General features: G+C 46.1%; 1 protein-coding gene across 6 annotated transcripts in view; it reads left to right on the top strand.

The window, feature by feature from the left end:
- Nucleotides 1-22,235, top strand: part of LRP1 (LDL receptor related protein 1) — a 518,071-nt gene that overhangs the window by 370,332 nt on the left and 125,504 nt on the right. For all 6 annotated transcript variants that reach the window (XM_060252267.1, XM_060252262.1, XM_060252264.1 and 3 more), the window contains 7 exons: nt 5,434-5,638; nt 6,215-6,379; nt 9,115-9,359; nt 10,950-11,081; nt 11,307-11,534; nt 13,583-13,757; nt 20,710-20,804. In XM_060252267.1, coding sequence (XP_060108250.1) covers nt 5,434-5,638; nt 6,215-6,379; nt 9,115-9,359; nt 10,950-11,081; nt 11,307-11,534; nt 13,583-13,757; nt 20,710-20,804 — 1,245 coding nt within the window. The remainder of the gene's footprint in view (nt 1-5,433; nt 5,639-6,214; nt 6,380-9,114; nt 9,360-10,949; nt 11,082-11,306; nt 11,535-13,582; nt 13,758-20,709; nt 20,805-22,235) is intronic.

Raw genomic sequence — 22,235 nt, forward strand, 5'->3', positions numbered from 1 at the left:
CCCGACCTGGTGGAATCAGCTCCCTGTAGAGATTCGGGCCCTTCCAGATTTGTTACCATTCCGGAGGGCCTGTAAAACGGAGCTGTTCCGCCAGGTCTGTGGTTGAGGCAAGCGGACGTCCTCATCCTATTATACCATCTAACTGGCCTCCCAGGAATGATTACCACTTCAATGAGGGCCAATACTGTTGACATCTTTGGGCAACTTAGGCTACCCATGATAATTATGCCCCATGTGCTCATACCATCCATGCCGTCTTAATTAATTAATTTTAATTTATTGGCTTAATTATTTTAACTATTTTGATGTTTTACTGTTGGTTTTAACATTTTAGCTTGTTGGAAACTGCCCTGAGCCCTTTATGGGGAAGGAAGGAAAGGAAAGGTCCCCTGTGCCAGCACCAGTCGTTTCTGACTCCGGGGTGACGTTGCTTTCACGATGTTTTCATGGCAGACTTTTTACGGGGTGGTTTGCCATTGCCTTCCCCAGTCATTTACACTTTCCCCCCAGCAAACTAATATAAAAAACAATATTTTACCGACCTCAGAAGGATGGAAGGCTGAGTCAACCTGGAGCCGGCTACCTGAAAACTCAGCTTCCACCGGGGATCGAACTCAGGTCTTGAGCAGAGTTTAGGACTGCAGTACTGCAGCTTTAACACTCTGCGCCATGGGGCTGTTTTATGGGAAAGGGTGGACTATAAATGTACAAAAACAACCAAATACATAAATAATACAATGGCCTTGCAGTGCTTCCAGAGGTATTGGCCTGCAGCTCTTCCCTCGCCTCTCCAGGGAGCCTATTTCACAGAGTGGGAGCTACGATGGCAAAGGAATGGGCCCTACGGGATGCCAGGCAGGCCAACTTAAGTGGGGGAACAATCTGTAGGTGGCAGCCTGAAGACCATATAGTTCAGGGCTGTCAAACTAATTTGTTATGACCGGATCTGACATAAATGAGACCTTTAAGAGAACACTCCGTGAGAGCTTTAACTAATATATATGGAAAACAATATTTTAAACAATATTTTAAATCACAATATTTTCCACATTAATTTGAAATTATTTCACAGTCCATTTTACAATATATGATGTTTTTCTTCATTTGTAGGACCTCCTGAAGTCCAATTCACCAATGCGGGTGTGATTGCAGTTTCCAAACCAAAGCGGCTGCAATTAACTGGACTGCTGCTTCTGTCCACTTTCAGAGAATCCTTCTTCAGGCAGCTCACCAAGGGATATAGTTTCAATATGGCTCTGCTCTGCTTATCTCCAGGGATCAAGCACAGCTCCACATTTCTCTTTGTCCTTAGCTTCTTTTGAAAGGGCCTCGGATCTGACATAAATGAGACCTTGTCAGGCTGGGCCATCTGTGTATCTATTTAAGATTAGGTAGCAAAGATATAAACTTTATAAAGGACACAGACAAACACAATTAAAGATTTTTTTAAAAACCCTTTAAAACATGCATAAAATATTAGCCCTGGTTGGTCTTAAAGGTGCTTTATTTGAATTTCTCCCATGGGATTCAGGGAACTGGACAAAGGAAGTTCTGGCTTCTTCCTTCCAGGAGGGGAAGGAGTTTCAGCCAATAGAAGGGAGAAAGGCTTGGCTCAGTAGCTCCGCTGTGCGATTGAGGGAGCCTGGCAAAGCAAATTCTGCCTCCCCCCCTTCCTCCCCAAGGAAGGAGCCTCAGCCAATGGAGAAAATACAGGTTTTGCTTTGTAGCTCCTGTGCAATTGAGCAAGCCTGGCAAAACAAGCTGTGATGCAGACGGGAGCAAGAGTGAGGGAGAAGGAAGCAGATAGCAGCCAGTTGCTTGGGGGCCTGATTCAGCCTCCGGGCCACATGTTTGACATCCCTGATATAGTTGATGTACTAGGGCATAACAGATCAATGTCAGCAGCATCAGTATTCCATGCATCACAGACAGGGCTAGACCTAGACTGCTTGGCATCCAAGTCAAGGCTAACTACTCCCCCCCCCCCCCCGTAGTGACACACACACACACAGGAGCCCATAGGATAGAATGGAGAGATTGGGCCGCCACTGTGGCCTGACCCCAGAGAAAGGGTTGCCCCGCCAGCCTGCACCTCTTGGAGACTCCGAGAGGCATGGGGGGGATCTTTTTCCTGCTTTTGCACCCCAGGGTGCAAAAAAAACAATAAGAAAGCCCCACTGCCCATGCCTCTTGGAGACTCCGAGAGATGGGGGGAGGGCACAGTGCTTCCAGTTCTGCCACCCTGGACTGTCGGCACCCTAGGTGATAACCTAACTAGTAGGTGGTCTGGCCTGATCACAGACCCATAACCCAGTGCCCTGAGCAAAAAATAAAAGAGGTTGTTTGTGCTCCTAAAAGTCCAGCTTGTAAGGGTCATGTTTTTTAAAAGCAAAAGAACAGAGAAGACAAAAATCCTATCTGCACCCTGGTGCCAAAAGCCGATTTCGTGGCATGTGGTATGTCTTACAACAGGCAGGTTCTTGGAGTGCTCTCCAAGTTAAATAAATAAATAGGTAATAGGCTGAGCCCCAGTGGCGGAGAACAAATGTTCTCGGGGGATGATTAGATTAGCATTTCTAATCTGTGCTTGGTAATAGGCAGCCGGTTAACTTGAGGCGCAGCAGGGCTTCCGTTTCAATCCAGCTCAATGAGACATTATCGTCAAACAAGGCAGACGAGTGTTACTAAATATATGGTGCAAAGGTAGGGTTTTTTTCTAACTAGAAACCCTCTGAAAGCAACGCCTGATGTCTACATCCTTAAACCCTTCAGAACTGACAGTCAAAAGCTACCTATTAATGCCACCTAAATAGTATCTCACTCTGACCTCAATAGCCCAGGCTAGTCAGATCTCAGAAGCTAAGCGGGGTCGACCCTGGTCGTTATTTGGAAGGGAAACCACCAAGCAATACCAGGGTCACAACATGGAGGCAGGCAATGGCAAACCTCCTCTGAGTATCTCTTGCCTGAAAACCTCATTGGGTCTCTCCATAGATCAGCTGTGACTTGACAGGAGGGAAAAAAGCATCTCAGAGATGGATACAGGATGTTCCCCATAAAATGCCACTGAACACAACCTCTCTTGTTATGGAATATAGAGAAGGAAGGGTTGATAAGCTGATGGCATTATTCCTGTTCCCTGCTTCCATCTTAGCCATCTTCTTACAGCCTTATTCAGTTGATTACAATTCCATTATATCTGTTAGCTCCTAAGCATCCAAGAGCATCATCCAGAACAGGAATGGCCAAAGCTGCTTAATGTAAGAGCCGCATAGAATAAACGTCAGATGTTTGAGAGCCACAAGACATGAATGTCAGATGTTTGAGAGCTGCAAGGAGAGAAAGGAAGGAAAAGAGATGGGGGGAGAGGTGGAAAGAAAGCAACTCGGAGAAGTGATTTAAAGAGACAAAGCTGGCCAATGGGGCCGTGGGGGCTTTGAGAGCACACAGTATGTGTGAAAGAGCCACCGTCTGGCCACCCTGGATCCTGAATATAGGCCAAGACCCCATTTGGTATTCTCTAGTCTAGACAAGGCCCAGAGGAATCCTAACCTTCTGAGTGTCTGTCCTCTTGGCTGTCTTCCTAAATCGGGTGCATTTTGATGTAGTGGTTAAGTGCATGGATTCTAATCTGGGAGAACTGGGTTTGATTCTCCCCTCCTTCATATGCAGCTGCTGAGTGACCTTGAGTCAGTCACAGTTCTTGAAAGAGCTGCTCTCTCAAGAGCAGTCCGCAGAAGAGCTCTCTCAACCCCACCTACCCCATAGAGTGTCTGTTGTGAGGAGAGGAAGGGAAAAAGAGATTGTAAACTGCTCTGAGACTCCGAGTGAAGGGAGGAGTATAAATCCAATCTCTTCTCTCCTCTCCTTCTTCTTAATTTGAAGTTATCAGATCCATACGGCCAGCCAATGGGAATATCTTTTGGGAGTGAGGGAAGGGAAGCGAAGTGAGGAGGGGTGCGGGGGATAAAACTTCATCAGCATCAGCCCATGCCTGACTCTCCTCCTCCCCTCTCTGTGTCTCTTCCATCCTAAGCAGCAGCATTCAGTCCCTTTGGTAATGATACCTTCTTTCTTTTAAATGTTGATCATTATGTGGGAGTTAATTAGCATTCCCGCGGCTTCCCTAATGATAATTACAGCCTGGCAGCTGCCTCAGCAACAATCTGAGCCTAACCCGATTAAGGGCCTCGGAAAGGTTGGTGATTCCAGATAGGTGGAGACCACGGGAGATCTCAGGGTGGCCGGGGGCAGCTAGGAAGTGTCCTGGCCGTGTGGAGGCAGAACTGCTAGTCAATACAGCAGCACTTTCAGTGTAGATGTCAAGGAAGAGATAACTTTGTCATGGGGGTCAGGGCTTGACTGGTTAAAGTCAGAGCATGGTCTCCTGCCATGGCACTCCCGAGCAAAACTGAATTTTATCTTTCTTTGGTCCTTTTTGGATCACAGATAGCTTGCTAAATGTCCCAGGACTTGGGCAAGCATTGCATTTGCTTCCTCTCATCAATGTATTAAAAGGGTTCTGGTTTTGGTTACATATGGGCATTTAACACCAACCCCTAAGCAGTGGATCAAGGTACCAGTCTCAAGAGAAGCTAATATTTTACCATAGGGAAATAAGTATGTGAAAGGAATGCCTTAGCTGATTCTCCTACACATCTCTTGGAACTAATTCAGCTCACTGGATCAATCCACAAAATGCATTAAGGAACTTTGCACCAAGCATAGCATTAAGCAACTTTGCACTAAGCTTAGTCCCTGTTTTATGAGCTATTGATCTGAGTATGATGGAAAGCTACAAGTAGGACACAAAATTTCACAGTGTGCAGTGATACCAGGAGTGCAAAGCACACAGTGCTAGTGGTGGTTGCTTGCTAGTACAAACCACATGAAGAAGAAGAAGACCGTAGAGTCTCAGCGGCTTAAAATCTCCTTTATCTTCTTTCCCCACAACAGACACCCTGTGAGATGGGTGGGGCTGAGTGAGCTCTCCCAGAAGCTGCCCTTTCAAGGACAATCCCTGCGAGAGCTATGGCTGACCCAAGGCCATTCCAGCAGGTGCAAGTGAAGGAGTGGGGAATCAAACCTGGTTCTTCCAGATAAGACTTCACACACTTAACCACTACACCAAATGGCTCTCCATTAGCACTGACTTAAATTGTGTGTCGGACCACAGTGTAACTGAATGCTCTAAGGGGATGCTGTTTTGGGTGTAAGATACATTAGCAAATGCCCTTACATGGGTGGCCATTACTAGCCCAATCTCTTTAGATCTCAGGAGCTAAGCAGGGTCAGTCATGGTGGGAGACAAGCAAAGAAGTCTAGTGTCATTACAGAGGCAGACAATGGCAAACCACCTCTGTTTGTGTCTTGCCTTGAAATCACCTGTTGAAATCACCTTGATGTCACCTATTTTTGTTGTCTTCCCCGCAGCCTTAACTAGCTTTGAGGTGGTGATCCAGTATGGTCTGGCCACACCAGAAGGACTCGCTGTAGACTGGATCGCCGGCAACATCTACTGGGTCGAAAGCAACCTGGACCAGATTGAGGTGGCCAAACTGGATGGGACCATGAGGAGTACCCTGCTGGCTGGTGACATTGAGCATCCCCGTGCCATTGCACTGGACCCGCGAGATGGGTATGGCATTGAAGGGAAGAGGCTGAGAATCACTGTTATTTTCCCTGTGTGCATCTCCCAGTACATATAGGGAAACCAGCTGAGTGTTCTTGAAGTACGTTCCTGCCAGAAACTGGTTTGTAGGAATGTTACTGGAACAAAGGACCACCTCTGCTCTTCCCAGGCTGGCTGTGACCTACATGGAGAGAATGTCTGTCTTTGTTAAAAGCGAAGCACAGCAAATATATGGAATGCATAACTTCTCTGATAGTGACCCTCCCTTGTGAGGGAAAAGTTGAGCCTATTGTCCTGTGCACAAAGACTTTGCAGATGCTGCAGAGATAAAGCATCCCTTTTCCAGACAACTCATACAGGGGGTGTCTCCTTCTGTTTGCCTTTGTTCCTATAAACGTAACCCTAGGAAAGTATAATGATTGAAGATTGGTAGCTAACAAGCGTTTTGTGATCTTTGGTAGCTCACAAGAGTTTTGTGATCTTTGGTGAGAAAATGCCATTCGCTCTTGCAGAATGTAAAGCTCTGATCCTGCATGTGGAGAAGGATGTTGCCCGTCTTATGCATGCCCTTTTCCTCCCCAGGATACTTTTCTGGACTGACTGGGATGCCAGTCTGCCCCGCATTGAAGCAGCTTCCATGAGCGGCGAGGGACGACGCGTCATCCACAAGGAAACCGGCTCAGGTGGCTGGCCTAATGGACTCACGGTTGACTACCTGGAGAAGCGCATTTTGTGGATTGATGCCAGGTTGGTAGTCGAGCTGCACTAGCTATTGTCTGAAGTTGTTTGTTTTTGCAGCATGCTGTTCCTTTGTGTATTAAGCAGGGCCTTTTTTTTGCAGCAAGAGCTCCTTTGCATATTAGGTCACACACCCCTGATGTAGCCAATCCTCTAAGAACTTACAGTAGGCCCTATAAGAAGAGCCCTGTAAGCTCTTAAAGGATTGGCTACATAAGAGGGGTGTGGCCTAATATGCAAAGGAGTTTCTGCTACAAAAAAGCCCTGGTATTAAGAATTTGCATAATAATATATCTTAGCTAATCTGGGATCATGTAGGGAGGCAGTACCATGGGTGGAGGAAGGAAGCATTCTTTTACCACTTCAATAAATTATGGATAAATATTAATTCCTTCTGTTCATAATATTAACAAAGCTTTGCTGCTGTACTGCCATTAAATGTGATCTACATTGCCAACCAGAATGGGTGAAAAGGATCTTATATTTATTTATTTATATTTCGACTTATATTTCGACTTATATCCCGCCTTTCCCACCGAAGCGGCTCAGGGCTGCTCACAACACACAAACTTACATAAGTTTATCTTAAAAACATTTACATAATAAGGATTAAAACAGTAATTAATAAAACATAAAAACATAAAAACCAGCGGTCTGTTAAATGCATTCTAATTCCATCCAGAAATTCTCAGTGTCAGTTAGTTGTTGTAGGCCAGCCGGAAGAGGACTGTCTTACAGGCCCTGCGGAACTGCCCTAGGTCCCGCAGGGCCCTCACCTCTTCCGGCAGATGGTTCCACCAGTAAGGCGCCGTTACCGAGAAGGCCCGATCCCTGGTGGATTTCAGACGGGCCTCCTTTGGCCCGGGGATTACTAGCAGATTTTGTGAGCCCGATCGTAGTACTCTCTGGGGAACGTGTGGGGAGAGACGGTCCCTAAGGTAGGCAGGTCCTAGGCCATATAGGGCTTTAAAGGTAATGACCAACACCTTGTACCGGACTCGGAATGTTATTGGCAGCCAGTGCAGATCCCGAAGCCCCAACCGAATGTGCTCCCATCTTGGGAGCCCTAGTAGCAGCCGGGCAGCGGCATTCTGCACTAACTGCAGTTTCCGGGTTCGGCACAGTGGTAGCCCCATGTAGAGGGCATTACAGTAGTCCAACCTCGAGGTGACCGTGGCATGAATCACCGTTGCTAGGTCGTCGTGCTCCAGGAAAGGGGCCAACTGCCTCGCCCGCCTAAGATGAAAAAATGCAGACTTGGCAGTGGCTGCTATCTGAGCCTCCATTGTCAATGAAGGCTCCAATAGTACCCCCAGACTTTTGACCCTGTGCGCCGCTGTCAACGGCGCCCCGTCAAAAACTGGCAGGGAGATTTCCCTTCCCGGGCCATAACGACCCAAGCAAAGGACCTCTGTCTTCGCCGGATTCAGCTTCAGCCCGCTCAGCCTAAGCCACCTAGCCACTGCCTGTAACGCCCGGTCCAGATTTTCTGGGGCGCAGGCAGGCCGGCCGTCCATAAGTAGATAGAGCTGGGTGTCATCAGCATACTGATGACAACCCAACCCATACCTTCGGGCAATCTGGGCAAGGGGGCGCATATAGATGTTAAATAACATCGGGGAGAGTACCGCCCCTTGAGGCACTCCGCAATCAAGCGTGTGTCTCTGGGACAGTTCATCCCCAATCGCCACCCTTTGTCCCCGACCGTCGAGGAAAGAGGAAAGCCATTGCAACGCCAGCCCCTGAATCCCTGCATCGGCAAGACGGCAGGCCAGCAACCGATGGTCGACCGTATCGAACGCTGCCGATAGGTCTAACAGCATCAGCACCGCCGAGCCGCCTTGATCCAGATGCCGCTGAAGGTCTGAGACTGAAAAAGGGGAGAGAAAAATTAGAAGTGGAGATGGATGAGTGGCAGATCGTGAAAGGAAGAGAGCAAAATGAAGGAGAAGAACAGTGTGGAAAAGAGTTAGAGAAATGTAAGGAAAGACAAGTTTGGCGTTTTAATTTGACTAACATGGCTGATCCTTTACAAGACTTGGCTGTGCAGGAACTGGGTGGAATGAAAGGAAGAAGGAAAACATAGATCTAGCTAGGAGACTGCATTGACTTGTCTTGGCTGCTCTTTCCTTGTTCCAGTGCTGGTTTAACTGATAAGTTTCGCAGGATCTGAGAAGTAAGGGTTACCCTCCACCTCTTAGTAAACTTTGCAGAAGGGTTGAGCAAGCAGAGTCAGTGGATCACTGTGGCAAGGTCAGGGCTAGAGAGGAAACGGGCCAGTTGCCTGACCTGGCAAAGTTGGGAAAATGCCAGCCTGGCAACATAAGAGAAGCCATGTTGGATCAGGCCAATGGCCCAGCCAGTCCAACACTGTGTCACACAATGGCCAAAAAACCCAGCCATCAGGAAGTCCATCAGTGGGGCCAGGACACTAGAACCTGTACCCCTCACCCCCAAGCACCAAGAATTTGATCATCACTGTCCCAGAGAGTTCCAACAATACGCTGTGGCTAATAGCCACTGATGGACCTCTGCTACAAATGTTTATCCAATCCCCTCTTGAAGCTGTCCATGCTAGTAGCCGCCACCACCTCCTGTGGCAGTGAATTTCATATGCTACCTGAACTTCCATTGATAAGATGCAAGCAGCTTCTTCTGGTTGCTTGCTTTTTCTGCACCCTTTTTCTTTTTCCAGCACCCTGGCTGCCTCTGAAGACACAATAACGTATACTATTCCTTCACAGGTCAGACGCCATCTACTCTGCCCTCTATGACGGCTCAGGCCACATCGAGGTGCTGCGAGGGCATGAGTACCTGTCTCATCCTTTTGCTGTCACGCTCTACGGTGGTGAGGTGTACTGGACCGACTGGCGCACAAACACCCTGGCCAAGGCCAACAAGTGGACCGGCCACGATGTCACTGTTGTGCAAAGAACCAACACACAGCCCTTTGATTTGCAGGTCTATCATCCTTCTCGCCAGCCACTAGGTGAGATGTGGGTGGGGAGGGAGAGGAGGGGAACACCCTAGAGGATCATGGGAAGTGGAGGAAGGAAGCTGAAGCTGTGCTCACACTTGACCCAGGCTAGAAGACTTTATATTTCCTTAAGAGCCCTGTCAAGCATGCGGTTTCAATGACGAGTCGAAGTTGATACAAAACTACATTTATTGATAAACCGATACTTTCAATGTAACAGATTCTTGAGAGTAATGCTGCAAATACATTGATACAATACTTTTAAGGCTTACTTCAAAAGGATTCCAAAGGGTGGGGGCATGGGATAGCTCTCACACATAAACTATCATAAATGTCTACATTCTCATAGTGTTATCAGGACTCTGTCCTTGCTTTCCCCAGATGTGTCACACTCCCTACCAGGAATGTATGGGAAGGTGCTGATTACTTCTTCTCAAGTTAGTTTCGTTTCTCACTACTTCTGCTTTTCACGCAATAAAGCAAGAAGGGGGAGGGGAAAGAATAACAAAGCTAGCAAAGCTTGGTCCTCCATGATACTTTGCAAACCAGTGTTAGGAAGGACCCTGTAACAATCAATTATCAATGGAATTTCACCATGCTTGACAAGCCCATGGGTAGCAAGAGCGTATGTAACAGTGGTGTCTCCTTGCCTGATCCTTGAGGAATAGTTCATTTTTCCACCCTTGATTTTTTTGGAGCAATTGGGAGGCTTTTGGACTAGAGGAAGTAGAGTGGATAGCAATTGATAGATACTTTATGGTTCTCAGGATTCTTTGTGAATAGATTGTCTGGTTTTTAGAGTAGGTATTTGGGCTTCAGGGTCTCTGTGCATCTGCCTGTTGGGCCTTGAACCTATTTAGAACCTTAGTTCAAAAAGTTCTAAAAGCGAACTTTTAGGCATAAAGCTCTTTTCCTTTAGAGGCACACAGTGCAATCCTGAACAAAGTTACACCCTCTGAACACCATTGAAAATAGTGAGTTTAGAACTCTGTTTGGGATTATACTGACAGATGCAGTTGTGTCTGTTCCATTTTATTTTTATTCAAAATACCTGAGGCCAGGTGTACTCCCTCCTACACATTCCAGGAAAATGGTTTTTTTTCTGGCTCCATTGTAGCCTATGGGGGCCATTATTTGGCCCTGTAGGCTATAATGAAGAATCATTCTGAGGATATCTGGGGTTCTGGCTGTTTTTTGAGGCAGAGGCACCAATTTTGCAGCACAGCTGCTGGTGCCTTTCCTCAAAAACCTCCCCAAGTTTCAAAAAGATTGGACCACGGGGTCCAATTCAGTGGAGCCCGGAAATAGGTGCCCCCATTCTCCATTGTTTTTCCAATGGAGGGAAAAAAAACGCCTTGTGAGCAGAGATCAGAAATCTGTGAGCAGCCTTTTAAAAAATCTGTGTGCCAGCACCCCCTAGTACAGTTTAGAAGAAACTTTGGCCATAAGCTGCCTGTGACTTGATATTTTTCTGCTACCACTATTGTAGGCTGTAGATTTCACCCTTTTCTCTTACCCTCTGTCACTGCAACCCTCTTGAGAATAAGCTCTGTGTTTCTCACAGGATCAGGAAGATCTTAACCTGTTTCCTTTCTGTTCCAGCTCCCAACCCATGCGAAGCCAACGGAGGCAAAGGCCGTTGCTCTCACCTCTGTCTTATCAATTACAACCGCACCTTCTCCTGTGCCTGCCCTCACCTCATGAAACTGGACAAGGACAACACTACATGCTATGGTAAATGAAAGGGGGGAGTTCCAGATGTGCGTTCTCTGAAGAGAATAATGGAATTTAGAATAACGTTGTGTTTATATGGCCTCTTTGTCCATGTGGACATTCATCAGATAACCAGTCTAGAATCTTTACTCTTCTCTCCAGTTAAAAACCCTTTTCTTAATCATTGACATCTTTTATTGGTGTGAGTTTTCATCATGTCTTCCCGGGCTTTGTCTCGTTCTGTAGAATTTAGGAAGTTCCTGCTGTACGCCCGCCAGATGGAGATAAGGGGAGTTGACATTGACAATCCTTACTACAATTACATCATCTCTTTCACTGTCCCTGACATTGACAACGTCACCGTGGTGGACTATGATGCCATGGAGAGGCGGATCTACTGGTCCGATGTCCGCACGCAGACCATCAAGAGGGCATTCATCAATGGGACCGGTGTGGAAACCGTTGTGTCTGCAGGTGGGCACTACTCATCATGCTGTCTTCCCTTTTGCCCCCTCACCTTGCAGTGCTTTGAGATGGGTCAGCCAGACAGAACTAGAATCCATCATGAAATCTGTAAGCCTTTCCCCGAATTCCATAGGGGATATTCTTTCTGGTTTTATCCCAGAACTCTTCTCTGGAATTGCTGATGGCTTCATGATGACTTTTAATAATGCATTTTTTAGTAGCATCCTAAACAGAGTTGACTTTCACGGGGTTTAGAAGGTGGTAGATGAAGAAGATGAAGATATTGGATTTATATCCCGCCCTCCACTCCGAATCTCAGAGCGGCTCACAATCTCCTTTATCTTCTTCCCACACAGCAGACACCCTGTGATGTGGGTGGGGCTGAGAGGGCTCTCACAGCAGCTGCCCTTTCAAGGACAGAGCTGTGGCTGACCCAAGGCCATTCCAGAAGGTGCAGTGGAGGAGTGGGGAATCAAACCCAGTTCTCCCAGATAAAGAGTCCGCACACTTAACCACTACAGCAAACTGCCTCTGGTACTGTTAATGCTAGCTAAATCAGGAGAAAGAAACTTTTAAAACACTGTTTAAATGTGGAACAAGGTGGTTCGGAAGCAGTATTCCAAATGTGTTGCTTTTACATGTTAACCACTGTCGACATTCAGTCATTGAGAAAAGAGGGCAGCTTCCTTTATTCAAGAAGTAACAAAAATATTATATCAAACTTCCACCTTAGATCCTTTTCAGTCTGGCTTTCGCCCGGGCCACGGGACGGAGACAGTGTTAGTCGCTCTCATGGATGATCTCCGGCGACATCTGGATCGAGGCAGTGTGGTGGTATTGCTGTTGCTAGACCTATCGGCAGCATTCGATATGGTTGATCACCAGCTGCTGACCCACCGCCTCGCCGACACAGGGATTCAGGGGTTAGCCATGCAATGGCTTTCCTCTTTCCTTGAAGGTCGGGGACAAAAGGTGGCGATTGGAGGAGAGCTGTCTCAGAGGCACCTACTTAACTGTGGGGTGCCCCAGGGGGCAGTTCTCTCTCCGATGTTATTTAACATCTATATGCGCCCCCTTGCCCAGATTGCCCGGAGATATTTTAATGTTAACTTATATTGTATTTATTTATATTACTTGTATTGATGTATACTGTTTTATTGTTATATCATGATATTTTATATCACGTCTTGTAAGCCGCCCTGAGCCTGCCTCGGCGGGGAGGGCGGGGTATAAATAAAAATTTATTATCATTATTATTATTAACCTTTTCCATTCATTTCTTTACCTTTTCGCCATTATTTTCTGCAACACAGCACAATATTTCTTCTCTTTGCTATAATGTATCCCCCAACATTTTTCTTTTCATTTCCCCCCCATTCTTGCTTGCAGAAAAAGCAAATATATAGGCTCAAATTGAGAAAAAAGGTAAAAAGAAAAAAGGTAAAGGTAATCCCCTGTGCAAGCACCAGTTGTTTTCGACTCTGGGGTGACATTACTTTCACAACATTTTCATGGCAGACTTTTTACGGGGTGGTTTGCCATTGCCTTCCCCAGTCATCTACACTTTTCCCCCAGCATGCTGGGTACTCTTTTATCAACTTCGGAAGGATGGAAGGCTGAGTCGATCTCAAGCTGGCTACCTGAAAACCCAGCTTCTGCCGGGGATCGAATTCAGGTTGTGAGCAGAGCTTAGGACTGCAGTATTGCAGCTTTACCACTCTGCGCCACTCTGCTAAAAAAGTGGCCCAAAAAACTGTTAAAAAGGGGAAAGTGGTACAGCCTGATTCCTATGGTAGCCTATTTAATCTTTTCCCTACTTTTGTTCCAGATAGATTTAATTCCCTGTTGCATACCCTTTCCTGTTATGTGCCCTGTTATACCCTGTCTTTCAAGTGGAAGTTACTGGTATGATATTCTCAGATTTGATAATAATTCCAGGTGGATGCATAGCTCGTGTCATTTACTGTGTTTGCCCTATGAATCTAGAAACGTCTCCCTTCTCTCACTAGGCTCTACCTCCATTGCCTGTCCTTGATCACCTCTTCTTTGCCTTGTAGACTTACCCAATGCCCATGGCCTAGCTGTGGACTGGATCTCCAGGAACCTTTTCTGGACCAGCTACGATGCCAACAAGAAGCAGATCAACGTTGCCCGGCTAGATGGCTCTTTCAAGAATGCCGTGATTCAAGGACTGGACAAACCTCATTGCCTGGTTGTGCATCCCCACAAAGGGTAAGACTCGAGCAATGTGGGGTGGTGGCTTGAAGTGAAAAGTGGGAGAGATCTTAGTAGTGCTCTTCCATCTTCTGGGAAGGGGAAGGCATTCCACATTAACTAAAGCAGGATGTCTCAAGTCTTCTTTGATATCACTTTTGAGAGCCAGTTTGGTGTAGTGGTTAAGTGCACAGACTCTTATCTGGGAGAACCAGGTTTGATTCCCCACTCCTCCACTTGCACCTGCTGGAATGGCCTTGGGTCAGCCATAGCTTTCATAGGAGTTGTCCTTGAAAGGGCAACTGCTGCAAGAGCTCTCTTAGCCCCACCCACTTCACAGGGTGTCTGTTGTGAGCGGGGGGGGGGGAGGTAAAAGAGATTGTGACCACTCTGAGATTCAGAGTGTAAGGTGGAATATAAATCCAATATCATCTTCTTTTGTCGTAGCTGCTCCCTTTTTGCAGACCTGTTGTAATACAACCCATTATAAAAACTAGGGCAGGGGTGTCCAAACTTGCTTAATGTAAGAGCCACATGGAACAAACATCAGATGTCTGAGAACTGCAAAACATGAGTATCAGCTGTTTGTCTGCTGCAGGACAAGGAAGGAAGGAAAGATGGGGGAGGAGGGGAGGTGGAAAGAAAGCAACTGTATCTTTAAATGCATTTTCCAAGCCAGCTGATGGGGGGGGGGGAGGCTTCAAGAGCCACACAATATATGTGAAAGAGCCATAAGTGGATCCTGAGCCTCAGTTTGGCTACCTCTGAACTAGGGAATGGTAGATTCCCTTAGTTCTGTGCCATTGTACTTTGAAAGCCCATTAACCCATGGATTCTACCCTGCCGTTCTTAGTGTGGAGAAGTTAGAGCAGGGGTCCCTATCATGTTGCCCCAGCGCACCATGGCACCCGTTGACATCTTTCCTGGTGTTTGCCAATTATTTTTAGAAAGTGGGCAGGGTTAGAGGGGGCTTTTGCCCATCAAGGCTTCTACCTCGTCACTGGAGATTGGATTGGCTATGCAGACTTTTCAAAATGGTGCTTTAGCAGCATTCCCCGCCACGGCACAAAGGCCTTCACTGCGTGACTGAAGTAGCGTAAGTTGCATAGCTACTTTTCCATGGCAGTCACTTTTTAGCTGTGCCCATCAACACTGTGTCAGAATTCCAAGGGTGCATGCTGGCTCAGAAAGGTTGAAGACCCCTGGGTTAGAGTTTTGGACTAGGCTCCGGGAAACCCAGGTTCAAATACCCACTATGCTTCAGTGACTTTGGACCAGTCACACATTTATAATAGATAATGTTAGGTTTGATTCTTTTTGTTTTTAAGGGCCTGGGGGGGAGAAATCTAGAATCTGGGATTTATTCAGAATTCTTCTCCACTTGCTATTAGAAGTGATTGCAGTTAGGAGAAAGAGGGAAAGACTAAAATCCCCAGTGCCTTGCATTTCCATCCCCTAGGGTGGGGGGATGTCTGGCCTGTTTAGAATCACTGTGTTAACCTATAGGAATTCAGAGTTCTCCCTAGGTGAACGAGAACCTACTTATCCTAACCTAGAGTTCAGCAGTGTCAAGATCTTTTGGGGAAAGGTGATTCTCCAGTTGACATGCCCCTTCTCCTTTCAATATCCCAACTGTGTGGCAGTGAGATAATTCTAGACTCTGGCCATGCAAAACCACAGCTTGGTTAGGAACCTTCTTCTGTGCCAGGACTATGGACTTTTCCCCTAAAGTTTGGTCCTGATGGCGTCAGTGCTTTCTGGCTTATTATTTATTAAATACCCCCAAATAACTAGGTCAGAGGAAGGTAGCCCTCAGTGCATGTGCCAAACAGGAGCACACCAGATCATTTTGGACTGTGCACAACACTGGTTCACTGGCCAGTGGACTGAGCCAAGCCCCTGAGAAACTAGGACCGATTTCACACTCACCTTACGCCGCTCTCACGTTCGCCTTCTCATCATGGCTTTCTTCCGATTGCCCACTATCTGCCTCGGGGCTGCAACAAGGATTGTTGTTTTCATGCAGCAAACAGAAACCACTAAAGATCAGTTTCTGTTTGCTGCACGAAAATGCCGACGCTTTCTGCAGTCCAAGGGCAGATAGTGGGAAATTGGAAGAAAGCCACGCTGAGAAGACGAACATGAGAGCGGCGTAAGGTGAGTGTGAAATTGGTCTAGCATTGCTCCTGGGACTCAGCTTGCTCCTAGAGAGAATGACCAAATGCATCCTCCCTCCCTCCCCTTTTGGGTTTATCGGAAAGGTTGCCTTCCTTGGACTGGGTGTTGTATGAATGTAGTTACAAAGGAAACCTAAAAAGTCCTGCCTAAAAGCTTATATTCTAATAGATTAGCAAGCATGATGAGGGAGGAGGCTGAATAAAAAGAAAAGAAGGGAAAGAAGATGGAGGAGGGGAGCTAGTCAAATAGTACAATATTCAGTTGTGAGGATGCTGAGGAAAACAAGTCTTGAGGGATTTCTTGAAGGCCAGAAGAGATCTAATCAGGTGGCTGGCAGCAGGTAGTACATTCTAGGCACAGGGAACTGATTAAAGAAAGGATGCAAATGAATGAAAGAAAGCTGTGATTTTAAAAGTAAGGGGTAATCCCTGAATAATGCAGTGGAAAAATACAAATATAGTGAGAGTGGAGCGGTAAAAGGGATGAAAACAACCCATGTTCTTAAAAGTAAATAACAAAATCTTTAATTAGGTGATAAAAGGATGGGATAGTCACACTGAGGAGAGAGTAAGTGCAAAATATTTTTATTTCAAGCCAAGAAAATAATTTAAATAAAAAACTGAAGTCAAGTGCCTAAGGCTGAGACAGTGGGTTGGAGCCAAACTAAATTTTCCAGGGGCAAAATGGAATGCTTCTGCATCCCCTCTTCCATTGCAGCCCAATGATCTCCACAAAATGGTGCTCAGGGGGATAGGGACCCCTAAGGAATAACATGATGGGGGTCTGGAATGGGAAGGGAGGAATCAATGGAAATTGCCTTTGGATTCAACCCAGCAATTGCAGCAAGAATTACAGTAATCAGTTCATAGCTCTGTTGGTTACCAGCAGAACGAGGGAAGGGAAGGACACCAACCACATTAATTCCAGGCAAAAGGAAAGGAACCACAAGAGAAAACATTTCATTGTTTGTACAATTAGGAGAAGTCAGGAGCACAGGTAATATCTGTGATGTACTTGTTATTTGACCTTTACTAGAGAATCTGACAGTCAGTGATGGGAGTCAGATTGTTCTGCTTCCTACACCATGCTTCTGGAGAACAGAGTGACCCTTGAGAATTCAGAATTGGCCATCCCTTTATAGCAGAGTTCACCAGTGTGGTGCCCATGGGTGCAATTACTTTGCTGATACCTTTTCTGGTACCCTCCCAAGTGTTTTTTGGAAGTGGGTGGGGCCAGGTAGGGCTTTTGCCCAGCAAGGCTTCTGATTGGCTATTGGAGAACATAAGAACATAAGAGAAGCCATGTTGGATGAGGCCAGTGACCCATCCAGTCCAACACTCTGTGTCACACAGTGGCCAAAAAAAACCAAGTGCCATCAAGAGGTCCACCAGTGGGGTTAGAAGCCTTCCCACTGTGCCCCCCCAAGCACAAGAATACAGAGCATCACTGCCCCAGACAGAGAGTTCCAACAATAAGCTGTGGCTAATAGCCACTGATGGACCTCTGCTCCATATGCTTATCCAGTCCCCTCTTGAAGCTGTCTATACTTGTAGCGCCACCACCTCCTGTGGCAGTGAATTCCACATGTTAGTCACCCTTTGGGTGAAGAAGCACTTCCTTTTATCCATTCTAACCCGACTGCTCAGCAATTTCATTGAATGCCCACGAGTTCTTGTATTGTGAGAAAGAGAGAAAAGTACTTCTTTCACTATCCCATGCATAATCCTGTAAACCTTGAGTGGCTATGCAAAATCTTTAATATGTTGCTGTGGCAATCATTTTGTGGCTGACTCCACCTCCTGCAGCAGCCATTTTGTGGCTTTGCTCATCATGCCGTGTCAGAATTCCAAATGTGCCTGCAGGCTCAAATAGGTTGCAGGCCCCTGCTATATAGTTATAGACCTCCAGCTTTTCAAGAGGGAAAGCCAGCTTAATGTCTTTCCCTAGCTTAATGCCTTTCCCTGGCAGCATTAAGTATATATTTTTAAAGAAATAAATACCTATCTAACAGGGCTGTCCCAAGCAGAGTTAAACTCTTCTAAGTTGATTGAAGCTGGTAGGCTTAGAAAGGTGTAACTGAATTTAGAATGGCACTGGAAATGTACGAGCTCATCCAATCATCTTAGTTCCTGTTGCTAAATTCTTCCTTTGGTCACACCCTCTCATAATCGTTTTCTGTGAGCCCTTTGCTGAGATGGATATCAACAAAGAAGATTGCCAGGGCCTGCCATCTCTAGCTCCTGCCTGGCCAATCAAGTAACAGCAGGTTATTTCATTTTGTACTATAAATACAAAAGACATTTTACTTCTGCCAAGTAGTTCATTTATTCTGTGCATTAAAATTTATAGATTACAGTGCTTTCCCCCGTAGTAATGTGGCATACAGTAATAAAAAGATAATACCGTTGGTTACACTGAATTTCTGTGTTAGGGGGTGAGCAGGAGGTAGACCGTGACCTATATTTATGGTTTAAAGAACCCACAAACCCACGCTCTTTAGACAGCCATTTTTCGGTGACCTTAATGTTTGCTGCCATGAATCTGCTTTGAAAAGCTGGCAGAACAGCAAGGATTGTAATGGCTCTGTCCCATCTTAAAACACTCCCGTAGAAGCTCATTAAGACTTACAATTGGACCATTATCTTTTGAGGATTTGGGGGGGGGGGGGGGCGGTAGGTGGATTTATCCAGTTTCACAGGTAGGTCCCTGTAATGGAATGACCCAAATGGAATTTAAGAGGCATCTCTAAGTGGATTTATTTCCTGTCTAAGCTCCATAACCACCCTCCACATTCAGCAACCGATTTCCATCCTTTGGTCCCAATCTGTACGTAACCAGGCTGTAACATCAGCAATCATCTTAAATGGATCTGGCTGAGATTTGAACACAATTTGGAATTGTCAATAATAGAAATACTGTCTGAATCTAAGGGGAAAAGTCTGTAATTTGAAGGAAGGGTATCATGAGATGTATAAGTATGATGAAGGGGCAGCATGACAATTGGTTTACAAGTAGTTTGCTTGGCAAGGAAATATTTATTATCATTAGAAGAAGATGATATTGGATTTATATCCTGTCCTATTCTCTGAATCTCAAAGTGGTTATAATCTTCTTTACTTCCCCCCGCCCCAACGGACACCCTGCGAGATAGGAGGGGCTGAGAGAGCTCTTACAGCAGCTGCCCTTTCAAGGACAACTCCTACAAAAGCTATGACTGACCCAAGGCCATTCCAGCAAGTGCAAGTGGAGAAGTGGGGAATCAAACCCAGTTCTTCCAGATAAGAGTCCACACACTTAACCACTACACCAAACTAACTCTCTAGGCTGGCATTTGACTTTCCCCCCTTAACCGTACACGTTTTCTTCTTATATAAATGCCTAACGTTGAAATGGCGCTACAGTGTTTTGCTTTGTAATACAAACATGGGATGGAGTGGTGTGTTATTTGTTGGGGAGAGTTGGCTGCTGGGAGGATATGCTTAACCCTTCTCTTGATTTCTGATTTTCTTCTGCAATTAGCATCCCACTCACCCAGCAGTTCTGCAATTCGAAGTAAATCAAATCTGAAGGGGAAAAGCAGCCTAGAAGGTGTTTCCGAAAGAGGCAGTCTCCTATTTAATTGGGGGAAATTAGCTTTAAAGGAGACAAAGCCAGAAGGGGTAACTGGGATTCTCCACCAGTGTTTACAGGAATTTTTCCCTTAAGAGAACTCTTGAAGTAAACCAGGCAAATATACAAGGTGTTTATTAAAAGAGAAATAAAGTGACACCACACAGATACAAACATGCAGCAAACACATACAAGGCTAGCTAAGAGGAAATCTGGAAGGAGAGAGGGAAAGCAATTTTGAGGAAGGCTGTAATTACCAGTCTTGACGAAAGAGGTCTGTGGAGGCAGCAGCAAAATGACCAGCGTTTCACAGAGAAAAGAAGAGAAGTTCCAAACGGATGTGGGGGTGCATATATAGATCCAAGAACACACACACACACTGCTGTGGAGCAGGATGCCATGATTTATAGGGCAAACTGCTTCCTGGGGCAGGCTGACATATTTACCCCCAAACCGATAACTTGAGGTCAACAATGATTTGAGAGAAGCTTGATGGAATTTTCTGAGATGGATTATAGGTGTAAATGGTGCTTAATGACCTTAAGTTCCAGGTGGGAAAACTACCAGGTTTGATGAACACTGTTAAGTGTTGCTTAATTCAAGTAAATGGGTGCAGGTAAATGAGGATGGGTGTTGATGAGATTAGTCGATAGGTACTTGGGAGACCCATTGTCCTAAATTATGCATCTCTCTGTGGTGAAGAGGAAGTTGTTAGCTAGCCAGCTGCTCTTACTCACACTTCTAAACTTGTTTCTTGCTTGTTCCAGGCTTGTTTCTGGCTGGCATCCATTTTGTATCATTTTGGCCCAGGCAGTGTATTGCACTTTTATGATACTTGAGATGATCGATTAGGAAGGGTGTTTATGGTTTTCTAGCTATAAACTGCCCTACAGTGAGAGAAGCGGTCTGACTGATTGGTAGAAAGATCTGCTGGAGAAAGTCAGGCTGGTACAAGACACGGAAGACATCTTCTCTCCTGCCTGCCAGTTCTCCTGTACAAATCACACCCCTTCCCTTGCCTGATCACATGACTTTGGCAAGCATGAATTTAGAACACATGTTTGCCAAGGTAAAGCATAATTCTGTTGTAGTAGAGAGGACCTAACGAGCAGCTTGCCAGAAGGCTTTAAGCGTTGTCATGTATGTATTTCATGGAACTTTTGTTTGTTTGTATTGTTCATAGGAAGCTGTACTGGACAGATGGAGATAGCATCAACATTGCCAACATGGATGGCAGCAACCGTAGCATGCTGTTCGCGAACCAAAAAGGCCCTGTTGGTATGGAGAAAACCCCACTCCACTGTGTCTGTTCTTAACTCTGAGCTCTTTGGGAGTGGTCAAGAGAATGGATTCCCAGTATTCCTCGTGTCTCTTGGCAATCTGTATCTGTTAGGGATTCCAGCCTCCAGGTGGGACCTGGGGATCCCCTGGAATCACAGCTCATCTCCAGACTGCAGAGCTCAGTTCTCCTGGAGAAAATGGATGCTTTGGAGGGTGGACTCTGTGGCGCTGAGCTCCCTCTCCTCCCCAGGCTCCACCCCCAAGGTGCTTCCCAACCGGGATCTGGCAATCCTAACCCCCAACCTCTGCTGGTGGCCAGAGGGGCCCTGGCAACCCTAGTAGCTAGTGCAGCTCTTGGGCTGATGTCTGAGATTCAGTGCTGAGTCCAGAACTGGTGCAGTCTTTGGAATGGCACTGGGAATCTTTTCCAAATATTTTGGGATCTGTTTCATCCTTAACCTAGAGGTCTTCAGTAGGCTTGAAGACCTACAGTACACCCATCATCTTGGTAGATGAGAGCAAAACAGGCTGTATAAAGATCTAATCCTTTTTAAAGGGATATCAACGGACCTATCTGCCATGAGTTGCTCCCATTCGTTTCTAAAACTTTCTAGCCTAGTGGCCATCACTACTCTGTGTTGCTCTGCAGGTCAAAGCAAGCTGCAGTAATGGAACAGGGAATGAGACAGAATTTTCTTTATTTTCATTTAAAAACAGAGCTGGAGGGGACCTCAAGGGTCATCTAGTCCAACCCCCTGTCCAGTGTAGGAAATTCACAAATACCTCCCCCAATAACCCCTGCACTATGCCCAGAGGAAGGCAAAAAATCTTCACGATCCCTGAGCCAATCTAGCCTGAAGGAAAACGCCTTCCTGACCCCAAAGTGGCAATTGGCATTACCTGGGCATGTCAGACAGGGCCATGAGACCCAAGCACTGACCTGTCCCTTTCTACCCTCCCATTCAAGATCTGACTAAAGTCACAGAATCAGCATTGCTGTCAGATGGCCATGTAGTCTCTGCTTATAAACCTCCAAAGAAGGAAATTTTATTTTATTTATTTTATTTTCTCAGTGTACACCCTTTCATTTGGCCTGTACCTACATTCTTACAGTGACAAAAAGGGTATTGTACAAATGCACATCCCAGTGGGTTGGACCCAGCTACCTCTGTCACTCAGTCCTGCAATTCCCCTCCTTAGTACAGCCTCCATCCCACACAACTTTTGTCCATGTAGGCTCCGCAGTCCCTAGCGTAGCACTTTTTGTTGCTCAAAGGAGACTTCTGCATTCCTTTCCCAGCTGCTGAAAAGCAGTCTTTATCCAACCCTTACATTATACACATACTTAATTTCACACTCAGAAGCATGCCCGTAGGCACATGGAGCAGGGCTTTCATTGAGGGTCCCTGCAGCTCTTCTTCTGTCCTT

Source organism: Heteronotia binoei, chromosome 13, assembly GCF_032191835.1.
Source record: "Heteronotia binoei isolate CCM8104 ecotype False Entrance Well chromosome 13, APGP_CSIRO_Hbin_v1, whole genome shotgun sequence".
In the NCBI taxonomy this organism is placed as follows: Eukaryota; Metazoa; Chordata; class Lepidosauria; order Squamata; family Gekkonidae; genus Heteronotia; species Heteronotia binoei.